We start from the raw sequence: 12,133 nt of genomic DNA on the forward strand, positions 1-12,133 counted from the left end.
TGGCTTAAAATCGATCAGTTGTGTGGTGGTAGTGTACTCCGCCTACCACACCGAAGGTCTTGGGGTGAAATCCCAGGCAAAACGAAATCAAAATTTAGAAAAAAGTTGATTCAATTAAGAAAAAAATGTTCTACGCGATGTCGCCTAGTGATCTGGCAAACACTCTGAGTGTATTTTCACCATGGAAAGCTATCCAGTGTAAATCCAGCTGCTTTGCAGCTTCCGTTCATTATTTGTTTATTCACTTAAATATTTTATTAAAAATTATGACCAAAAAATTACAAACGCAATATAAATTTAGCATAATTTGAGCACAAAGTAGTTTACCGATCGAAGTGTTCGTTATAAAATCAATTGCTCAAGCTTATTTCAAACCGTTAGGACGTAAATATTTTCTACTTGCACTCACATAAAGACATACAAGTTATTAGGTCAAGGTCATGAAATGAGTTCGCTACATTGGTTTTGAGGTGATCTTCAACGATGGGATTCGGATTACCCTAAGGATCTGTTTCTATACAACTTTTCTCATAAATTAAAAGCGTACATAGCTTGGCATCTCTTAGTTTAGCTATTACAGATGTCAGCCGACATGGCAACTCTAACTAAGTAAAAAAGACGATTTGAGGAGAGAAATGAAATGAGCGAGACGAAGCAGTCTGTCTCGAACCTTGAGAACGAAACGTCGTATTTAACACAATCATAATTCGCTTATAATACATTAAAGTGTATATTCATTATTTCTAATAATAATACTTTCTTCATTTAACATTAAATAAACTAGCGTGCGTCTAATTAATTATTCGGAACTCTGACAAACGTAAGTAGATATGCCATCGTGATAATATCAGAAGTGTGCGAAACCTATGCCACATAAGGATTGTCGCGTTAATAATAATTCGAGCATATTATAACAAATGTGAAAAATCTTTGCAACAATAAAAAGAAGTGTTGTGTTAATGATAAAATGCATTGAAAAACGAAAGCGTGCATAGTAAATAGTCATATATGTACATATGTACGAGGAAAAAAGTCCAACCGTGTCGAAAAACGTACAACGAAGTAGAAAAATTGCGTCGAAATTGTGAAATTGCAAAACACGAAAAAAATAAAAGAAACGATAGTATACATACACACATAAATGTACATGCGTCTATATGTACATACGAACGTGCAACGCGTCGAGTTTGCAACGAACGGTCGGTTAAATTGAAAATTCTACGACTTTAGAGTTTCATCATAAAAACAAAAGGGATAGCGAAAATATTCCTATACTAAAACATATATGTGTTTATGTTGTATGCAAGAGCGTCGTTTCAACCATTTTAAAACATCGCAAAACTTCTCAACTCGTAAAAGCTGAACTCGCATTTTCAATTTCTAATTAGACAAAAACATGAACTTTCGTAGTATGACAGTTAATGATCTGCGCAACAGATGTCGCGAGCGCGGAATTGCAAAGACGGGAAAAAAACACACTTTAATCGAACGACTCGAAGAATATGAAAATGTAAACAAAACCGCGAACGCGAACGCAAATGATACATTTATGAGTGCAAATGAAACGATGCTAATGCAAAGAATAAATGAATTAGAAAAAACAATTACCGATTTGCAAGTGAGTGTAACGCAACGTGAGTGTGAAATGCCAACGCAAAGCAAAAGCACTCAAGTAGTATCTGAATTTCGTCCGTCGGTTGGTTCGTCACCACAGTCCGAACAAATTACAAGTTGCATAAATTCGTTTGTTTCGGTACCGCTTACGTGCGTGCCGCCAACTAGTGTATCATATACACACGCACATTCATCGCGAATGAGTACAAATATTCAACCACCGTATATATCAATAGCAAATGACGTGCACCCGTATATGCAAGTCAACGAGCATTCTTATTGGAATAGTGAGAATATTCACAATCTAAATTATATGCCACCCATGTCTGTTTATAATGGGCATGCTCAGTTGTGTTATGACGAAAATTTCACGCAAACGCGATTTTATAATGAACCGAATATAAGAAGCAATATGCAGTCGAATAGTGTTCATGCTCATATGCAACAAAATCATCCATTTTCAAATGTAAATATACGACAAAATCCGTATAGTAATGTGAATGAAGTGATAGCACTTCTACCCGAATTCGACCCGTCAAATGAAACATCACTAAGTGCAAATCAATTTATAAGAAGAATCGAAATGCTACGTACTGCATATCAGTGGAGTGACCAAGTGTTATTATTCGCCGTACAGCAAAAATTAAAAGGGCATGCGAAATATTGGGTTGATTGTCAAAATATTTTTAAATCGTGGTCGGAATTCGTCGCGAAATTTTGTATTGATTTTGCAACCGTTGAAAACGTCGCGGATATACACATAAAATTGGGACGAACGCGTCGCCAACGTAACGAATCTCCGCAAGACTATTATTACAAAATGTTGTCGATGGGTACAAAAGGAGGAATTCCTGAATTTGCTATCGCGCGGTACATAATAAACGGCATTAACGACCATGATCTCCGTAAAAAGATCTCGAACGATTACGAAAATTGCAATAAGTTGCTACGCGATATTCAAATTTATTCGGTGTACAATAACATAAAATACGAACCGCTGAACTATAAACAGAAAATCGACGAATATACGGCTACGTCCAAAAGCCAAACGAAAAATGTTGGTGAACGTGAAATACCAGCAAACGCTAAAGTAGGTGAACGCGAAACACCTAAATCGGTTAAATGCTATAATTGTTTAAAAACGGGACATATTTCAATAAATTGTTCAGAACCACAACGTGTCGAAAGATGTGAGACTTGTAAACGTACAGGTCATAAAGCAATAAACTGTAAACAAGCGAAAGCAAAACCTAAACCAAATACGACGGTGAATAAAATAAATGATGTAATTCAAGATACAAACTTGACAAAAGTAATCAAAGTAAACGATTTCGAAACAAAAGCTATCATCGACTCTGGTAGTACGTGTTCGCTAATCCGTCATTCTATAGCCGAAAAAGTGGGCAAACTTGTAGAATGTAAACGCGTCTTAAGAGGATTCGCAGGAGGCGAATATATGTGTAAAGCAAACATTTCAGTTGTACTTGAAATTGACAAAAATCATAACCAAGCCGTATTATTAGTGGTTAACGATGATCACATTGATGAAGATGTACTCCTCGGAAGAGATGTGTTTTGTAATAACAAAAATAGGCTGGTTATAGAAAACAACACGTGTAGTTTCGAGAAATTAGAGAACGTGTCGAATATCTCAACGAATGAACGATCGGAATTGAAAGCTATTATTGAAGCAAACCGCGATATATTTTCTGAGTCTGTATCCGACCTAGGTACATGCACAGTCTCGAAAATGAATATCGAATTAACCAACGATAAGCCAATAACTTTAAAGCCATATAGAGTGCCGTTCGCTAAACGTAAAATAGTATCTGATATTGTATCTGAACTATTAACAAATCGAATAATTCGTCATTCGGAATCACCTTACGCGTCACCGGTCGTGTTAGTTGAAAAAGCCAATGGGGAATCGCGATTATGCGTGGACTATAGAGCGCTAAATAAAATTACGGTGAAACACCCATATCCCATGCCAATAATCGACGAACATTTCGCACAACTATCGGGAAATAGTTATTTTACGACATTGGACTTACGGATGGGATATCACCAAATAGAAATCGAAGAGTGTGCGAAAAAGTTTACTGCTTTCGTGACTACGGATGGTCACTATGAATACAATAGAATGCCAGTTGGCCTGGTAAATGCGCCTTCTGTATTCCAACAAGTAATGAATAAAATAATTGCGAAAATGAGAGCGGGTGAAATACTCGTATACTTGGATGACGTCATAATTCCAAGTAAAACGGTTAAAGAAGGTTTATCACGTCTTACAAAATTCTTAAATATCTTACGAGAAAATGGTTTAACACTACGTTTTTCAAAATGTAATTTTCTGGCTGAAGAAATACACTATTTAGGCCACGTAATAAATAAAAATGGTATAAAACCGGGAGAAAAGAAAATAATCGCTATCAAAAACTTTAAAGTACCATCTAGTATAACGGAAACTAGACGATTTTTGGGTTTAACTGGGTTCTTCCGGAAATTCGTACCGGAATACGCGCTAATTTCGAAACCAATAACGAAACTTCTCGCGAAATCAAACGAATCTTTTGTATGGGGTCGTGAACAACAAGAAGCATTCGAAACCTTGATCGAACGTTTAAGCAACGCTCCAATTCTCGCGTTGTACGATAGGATGGCCGAGCATGAAGTACACACCGACGCATGTAGTGTTGGCCTTGCCGGTGTGCTACTTCAGTCAAACGACGTAGAACCGGCTGGGTTGGTAATGAAAGTTAATACTTCATCCGAAGACTGGCTCTTGACAATGCAGTTGCAAGACCCAACGTTATCATCGATAGTATCAGTACTTAAGCAAGAGAAGAAAACAGATCAAGACGCCCAAATTCGACAAGACTACGAAATTAAGGATCATCGATTATATCGCCGTACGAAAGATGGGTTACGATTCGTTGTACCAAAATCAGTTCGTTGGAGAGTAGTGCATTCTTGCCATGACGAAATGGGACATTTTGCACTCGACAAAACGATCCAACGAATTTCGACACATTTTTGGTTTCCTAAAATCCGCAAATACGTTAAAGATTATTTAGCAGCATGTCCAGATTGTTGCTACAACAAATCTCGTCACGGTGTGGCTGAAGGTAGGCTGCATTATAGTGAACCTGATCCCATGCCATTTCGGATCCTTCACGTCGATCACTTAGGACCTTTCGTCAAAAGTAATCGTGGAAATTGCTACGTTCTGGCAATATCCGATAGTTTTTCCAAATACCTGGTAGTGAAGCCAGTACGCAATACGAAAACCACCGCGGTAATCAACGCACTAAACGATATGACAAGCTACTTTGGACTGCCTGTCAAAATCATCACCGATAGAGGTACATGTTTTACCTCGAAGCAATTCGAACAGTTTTGTGAAAAAATTCGATCCAACATATTAAAAACGCCGTACGTACACCTCGCGCCAACGGCCAGGTTGAGCGAGCTAACCAAACCATATTAAATTATCTTCGAACATCGACCGATAAACCGAAAGAGTGGGATTGTCATCTACGAAACGTGCAATGGTCAGTCAACTCACAGCGCAACGATACGTCAGGTTATTCGCCGAACGAACTAATTTTTAATTTTCGTCTCCGCGATATCGTACAAAATAAGCTAATTGCAGCTATTCACGATACAACCGATAATCCGAATCCGCTACCAATCGACGAAAAACGGCAACAAGCCCTTGAAAATATTAACCACGAACGAGAAAAATGGAAACGTAGGTTCGACGATAAGCACCGTACTCCGACAACATACACTGAAGGTAACCTCGTTGTTATTGAGAACGAGCCAGCAGCAACTGGCGAATCGAGAAAGTTGGAACCCAAGTTTCGCGGTCCATACGTTATTACCCGAAGCTTGGGAAACGACCGATACCTCATAGAAGATATTCCTGGTATAAAAATAACAAATCGAAAATTCTGCTCAATATTTAGTACCGACAAAATAAAGCCCTGGTGTCACAGTGCACCCGAGCTCGACGAATACGACGACGACGACGACCCTGATCAAATCGAGGTCGATTTGGAGTCAGGAAAGGCCGAATTGTCAGCCGACATGGCAACTCTAACTAAGTAAAAAAGACGATTTGAGGAGAGAAATGAAATGAGCGAGACGAAGCAGTCTGTCTCGAACCTTGAGAACGAAACGTCGTATTTAACACAATCATAATTCGCTTATAATACATTAAAGTGTATATTCATTATTTCTAATAATAATACTTTCTTCATTTAACATTAAATAAACTAGCGTGCGTCTAATTAATTATTCGGAACTCTGACAAACGTAAGTAGATATGCCATCGTGATACAGATAAATTATCTACAGCTACGACGCCTTTCGGCTCTTGCCATAAATGGGCTTCCCTCTCTCTTAGCATGCTACTTCCCTCTTCCTACTTGATTTCTTGTAAGCGAATTGGAACGTCTACAGTCGATTCATCGAGTGCCAACTCATCCTCCTCTATCCTCTTTGTTACCCTCTTTCGTCATTCTCGGGATTCAAGTATATATGTATGTATGGTTTGGCCCGAGCGAAGTTCCTCCAATGCTTATTTGCATTCCAGGACACTTCTTGATGAAGTACTGTGTGAGATTATTGCCTTAATCACCGCCTGACTATCAGTATATATATTGAGGCGACTGCAGCTTAGGTACGCATCCTCTATAAAAAAATAAAAAATAAATGTAAGGCGCGATAACCTCCGAAGAGATCTAAGGCCGAGTTTCTCTTCCAATTTGCGTCGTGCTCCTCTTGATTTTCCCTACAAATTGGCCGGACGGGACCTACATGTTTTATGCCGACTCCGAACGGCATCTGCAAGGCAAATGAGTTTTCACTGAGAGCTTTTCATGGCAGAAATACACTCGGAGCGCTTGCCAGACACTGCCGAGGGGCGACCCCGCTTAGACAAATTTTCTTCTAATTGAAAAACCTTATTTCTAAAATTTTGATGTTGCTTTGCCCGGGGTTTGAACCCAGGGCATACGGTGTGGTAGGCGGAGCACGCTACCATCACACCACGGTGGCCGCGCATCCTCTATAATCTCCGATTTTTTCCTCACGGCTACAATTTCCTCCTAAAAAGCAGTAATCTGGCAGCCTGTAGGATCTGCTTATTTCTCGATTAACGCAGTAGACAGCAGAGCCGGCCCCTTCCGTTTATTTGGAACCATCGGCATAAACGTATATATATCATATATCTCTTTCGAAGCTCAGGCATGGGACCATGTAGTCCAGTCGCCCAGATTAGATAGCGCCACATTGCTATGGCCAAACGTCCTGCACTCAAGCTGCTATGAGGCCTTAAGCCTTGTTGCAGTTACTAATATCATATCTTTGGCCATTAGGTGTGGGTAGTTTTTAGGACTCCCCTTATGCTAATCATTAATAATCTGCATACCCCCTCTAGTTTTTTGGTATACGTATTTTTTTGTACAGCTGTCCACCAAACAAGGATCCCATAGTGAAGTATGGGATTGTAAATTGCAGTAAATACCTAATGAGAGAGTTTGGCGATAGGCCCCATCCCAGCATCCTCTTGCATGCATACAGTGCCACGGAGGCTTTATTCGCTCTCTCTTCCACTGTTTAGTCTAATTCCTAGATAATTTGTGCTGTACTTTTCTTGTAGGATAACCCCTTCAAGCCTAAGCCTAGTCCAATTCGGGGCCTTATATTAATTTGTGCTGTCGATCCGAGACTATAAGAGGACAACTCACAGAGATCCACACTTGTGTATATAGAAAAAAGAAGATTATAAGGGCAAGGAAGATAAACGATTAGAATCGGTTTCTGTCATTGTAACGGTGGCAATTGAGTTCTGGGAGTTTAGTTATAATTTAAAAACTGGCAGCACTTTTTCATTCGTCATCATCCGTCTTGCCTTTATTTAAGGTTTAAAGTTGAAATAGATAGCACGTTACAAGTAACGTGCTGTGATTAAATTTTTAGTGAAATCCGGCGAAAAACCCTCGGAGGTAGTCACTTAAGATGCGAATTGGATATTTGAGTATGAGCCTGAGACGCATAAACAAAGTCAATAGTGGGTGGGTAAGGGTGTGGAGCGGCCAACGAAAGCGACGATGTGAAAGTCACATCTGAAGACAATGTTGATTGTTTTTTTCGATATCCACGACATCATTCATCGTCAATACGTTCCCATTGGCCAGACAGTGACAGTTGGAGAGGCTGTGTGCACTTGTTTTTGTGTGCGACCCGAACTCCTCAAGGATGGATCTTGCATTACGACAATGCACTAACCCATACCCAAAAAAGGCATCCCAACGTTGCCTCAACCACACTTTAACCCCGACATTGCTCCCATCGACTTTTTTTCTATTCCCCAAGATGCAATCGCACCTCAAGTGAAATCATAAAAGCGGCGTACAAGAGGTCCAAGAAGCTGTAACCGTGATGCTAAACGGGCTAACTTCGGAGGACTACCAAGAGTACTTTAAAGCATGGGAGAAATGTTGGAGTCGTTGTGTACAGTTAAAGGGTTGGTTGGTTGATTGGTGTTCTGCTCATTGATGCACTTCTGCTGGAACAATTTAGTTATCATTTTTACTCGAACCAGTTGTTAGTTGAATAAACATGTTCATGTGTTTTTTTGGAGAATTTTGATACCTCTCTTAAGTCGGACATCACGAAACAGCCCAGAGTTCGGTACCTGCTATTATCCAGGGCTGGACACTCGCAGACAAAATGGATGACCGTTCCCTTACAATCTTCTTGGCCGTACCTCATGTACGCTTCGTTGAAAGTTGATCCCATTCTTTCTGCATGTGGGCCAAATGGTCAGTGTCCTGTGATTGTGGCTGTCATCTTAAATATATCTTTCCCAGACAATTTTACTAAATCCTCAGTTTTTTATAATTGTAGTCTAGCCAAATTCTTTTGGTGTTCCTACATGACTCCGTAGAGTACCAATTTTGAATAGCAGTTTTCCTGAAATGTGTAAGAATGTCACTTTTATGTACTATGACTACCTCAGTGATGTCTAACAAAAGTCACTGACCTTTACAAGTTCATCCGCTTTTTCATTTCCGTCTATATTTCTGTGACACGGTACCCTTGTGATAGTAATTGTTGCTGAGTTTTCTGGATTCCGCAGCGTCTTCTTACAGTTATCGACGTCCATAGAAGACATAAGTCGAAAGTCCAGTGCCAAAAGCGCTCTCAAACATAAAGCAATAGGCCTTTTATTTCTAGATAGCTCTGCTTGAAAGATAAAAGCTGAGTTTGGATGACGGATTGAGAGTGCGACTTCAAAGTGTTCGGAGAATACTCCGGCAACAACACCGGAACAGCGTTAGAAGGAGTTTAAGTTAGGTTGAACTGGCCGGTCAATAAATAACTCACATAGACTGAATTTGTCCATTGTGTTATCAGAAATTGTTAGACAACCAAATGAAAGTGCCCAAGTCAGGTGCTAGGACCAACATATGTTATATAATAACTCCCTCCTCTTGGCAAATACTAGAAGTTTTCTAGGACCTAGCTTTATTGCTGCCTGGATGGGTGTCGAGCGCAGGGCACGAACACGGAACATGCTCAACCGTTTCTTCCTGCAGCTCGCACTTCCTATACCTGTTGTTACTGACGATGCCTAACTTATACGCATGTGACGCCAGCAGGCAGTGTTCATTACTTCTCTCTTCAGAGATATGAGACCCTTTTGAGTCTAATATCGTAGGCTTTGCACATGATCTGAGAAATTTTGCAGCCTTTTGTTCACGGCTTTCCTGCTTAATGGATCATATGCCACTGCTGTCTCCTTTTGATTTCTCCCATACGGATTGGGACGTCTATCGTCGATTTAGCGCGTGTTGCACCCTCCTTTGCCAACACATCGGCCTTTTCGTTATGTTCTACCACTTTATGACCAGAAATCCAGATGTATGGTCCAGCCTGAGTGAATCTTTTTCAATGCTTATTTGCATTCCAGAACACTTCTTGATGAAGTACTGTGTGACTATCAATATCAATCAAGCTGCGACTGCAGCTTAAGCACACTGCTTCCAGTATTTCTGCTGCTTTCTTCATGGCCATAATTTCCGCCTGAAAGACGCTGAGTAATCTGGCATAAAATTAAAAAAATTCATAGGAAATCTCACATTACAACTGCGTGACGTAATGTCCCCTAAGCTCAGAATCTCACGCAACTTTGAAATGTCCATTGTGGACAGGACCCACTGGGAAACAGGGAATCTTTATAATGACCTTGGCTCAGAGTTCTGGTTCACGGATGGATCGAGATTCGATGACGAAAGTACGGGAGCTGGCATCTATGGGCCGAACTTCAAGAAATCGATACCAATGGGATGCTACCCCACCATATTTCAGGCAGAAATTCATGCAATATAAGTCTGCGTTAGAGGATGTCTGCGGAGAGACTTATCCTCAAAGAGCATCTTCATTATGTCGGACATCCAGCCGGCCCTGCGTGCTTTGCAATCCTAAAAAGTTTCATCTAAGCTAGTGGATGACTGCATAGAAATCCTGAATGGCCCTAGAGCCAAAAACAAGGTTTTGTTAGGATGGGTTCACCGACATCAGGGACATGAAGGTAATGAGCATGCAGATTACCTAGCAAAGCAGGGTGCTATAGCAGCATTCTATGGTCCAGAGCTCTATTCAGCCGATTCACATTCTCTGCGAATGCGTTGCTCTGGCAAGGCAGATACTCTCCCATCTAGGTGGTGCGACTCTTAATCCCTATATGATATGGAGTAAAAAACCTGAAGGGGTCCTTAGATATATCAAAAGCCTCCACATACAAATTTAGGCTAAAAAGTCATGCACAATAGATCTGCACAAAGTTCGCAGTGCTAAAGCTAGTGGATGACTGCATAGAAATCCTGAATGGCCCTAGAGCCAAAAACAAGGTTTTGTTAGGATAGGTTCACCGACATCAGGGACATGAAGGTAATGAGCATGCAGATTACCTAGCAAAGCAGGGTGCTATAGCAGCATTCTATGGTCCAGAGCTCTATTCAGCCGATTCACATTCTCTGCGAATGCGTTGCTCTGGCAAGGCAGATACTCTCCCATCTAGGTGGTGCGACTCTTAATCCCTATATGATATGGAGTAAAAAACCTGAAGGGGTCCTTAGATATATCAAAAGCCTCCACATACAAATTTAGGCTAAAAAGTCATGCACAATAGATCTGCACAAAGTTCGCAGTGCTTCCAGCCCTAATAATAATACCGATAGCTCAAAATTAATGGAAGGAGTCGGGTCTGATATTTACTGTCTCGATCAGATTATAATCTGGCAGCCTGTAGGATCTACCAATTTATCGATCGAGAGAGTAAATAGCAGACCCGACTCCTTTCGTTAATTTTGAGCTATCGCTATGCACGTGAGCGTTAGGGGAGACAGAAAAAAAGGAAGTTGCAGGAAAAATTTGATAATAGTCTCCCTATAACGAGAATGTTGTAAAATTTTTCCTGAAACTTGGTTTGGAACTTAATTGCCACACCCTGTATATCCAACTCATTTAATTCACACTTACCAATGATGAAGCAGCAAATAAATAATTTTCTCCACATTTTGTATTCTTTTAGCAATCCACAGTGGATCTAGAGTGCTTAGCACTTAATTGCGTAATATCGCAATAAAGCAGCAGTTGAAGCGTTTGTTAAAAAGGACTAGGAGTAAAATGAGTTAATTTCACTTTGTCTATACTTTATTGCACTTAATCAATCAATCAATTCCAGCAAATAGGACTGACAACATCCCAGTTAAGTTTCATTCAACATTGCCTTTGATGCAACACAAAAGCGCAATTCGCGCAGGCGCACAGAATTGTTGTTTGCTGGTTAACAATGTTTTCACACAACAATGACAGCACAACACCAACAAAAATTAGCACAGGAAATTTTGTTACGCTTGGTATTACAAAACTTTGCTGTACATTTAATTTTGTTTTTTTTTTGCTTTTTAAATTCAGTTAAAATTTTTTTGTTTTAATTTAGCAAATTGCTGTCACAATTACAAATCGTGGCACAAAGTACAATTTACTTAACATAGAAATAAAAAAAAAACAGAAAATTGCAATATCCGTTGCTGCGAGGCTTAAAAGCACACAAAATTTCAAAAAACACCAATGCACTAAAAAAAAGTTATTTAGTCCGTCGATAGCGTATCCGTGTGAAAGACGAGCATAAGTAATTGCAATATGTAGTACTATGTACCGTTAAGCGCTAAAATACGTTACACGTTTGAAAGCTGCTCACTTTTCGCTTAGTTGTTGAGCGTTGCACGACCGAAAGACGAATCTTTTGATTTGTACTGCGAAACTGGCATTTATAAAAATTCGCACCCAAAAGAGACCAGCGCCTGAGACCATCAAACAGTTGGCTGCTGTTGTGCCGCTGATGTTGTTGTTGTTGTTATGTATGTATATAATTGTAGCTTTTTTGTCATGACAAACGCTGAACTTTGCAATGCTCGTGGTGGAGCGGCAGAGCGCCACA

At 40.0% G+C, this 12,133-nt stretch overlaps 1 protein-coding gene across 1 annotated transcript in view; it reads right to left on the reverse strand.

Annotated features, from left to right (window-relative positions):
* Positions 1-11,922, reverse strand: part of LOC137252542 (transcription factor SPT20 homolog) — a 45,634-nt gene extending 33,712 nt beyond the window's left edge. The window contains exon 1 of the mRNA XM_067788433.1: positions 11,170-11,922. Coding sequence (XP_067644534.1) covers positions 11,170-11,206 — 37 coding nt within the window. The 5' untranslated portion in view covers positions 11,207-11,922. The remainder of the gene's footprint in view (positions 1-11,169) is intronic.
* Between the last annotated feature and the right edge of the window lie 211 nt (positions 11,923-12,133).

Source organism: Eurosta solidaginis, chromosome 5 (genome assembly GCF_040869045.1).
Source record: "Eurosta solidaginis isolate ZX-2024a chromosome 5, ASM4086904v1, whole genome shotgun sequence".
Lineage (NCBI taxonomy): Eukaryota > Metazoa > Arthropoda > Insecta > Diptera > Tephritidae > Eurosta > Eurosta solidaginis.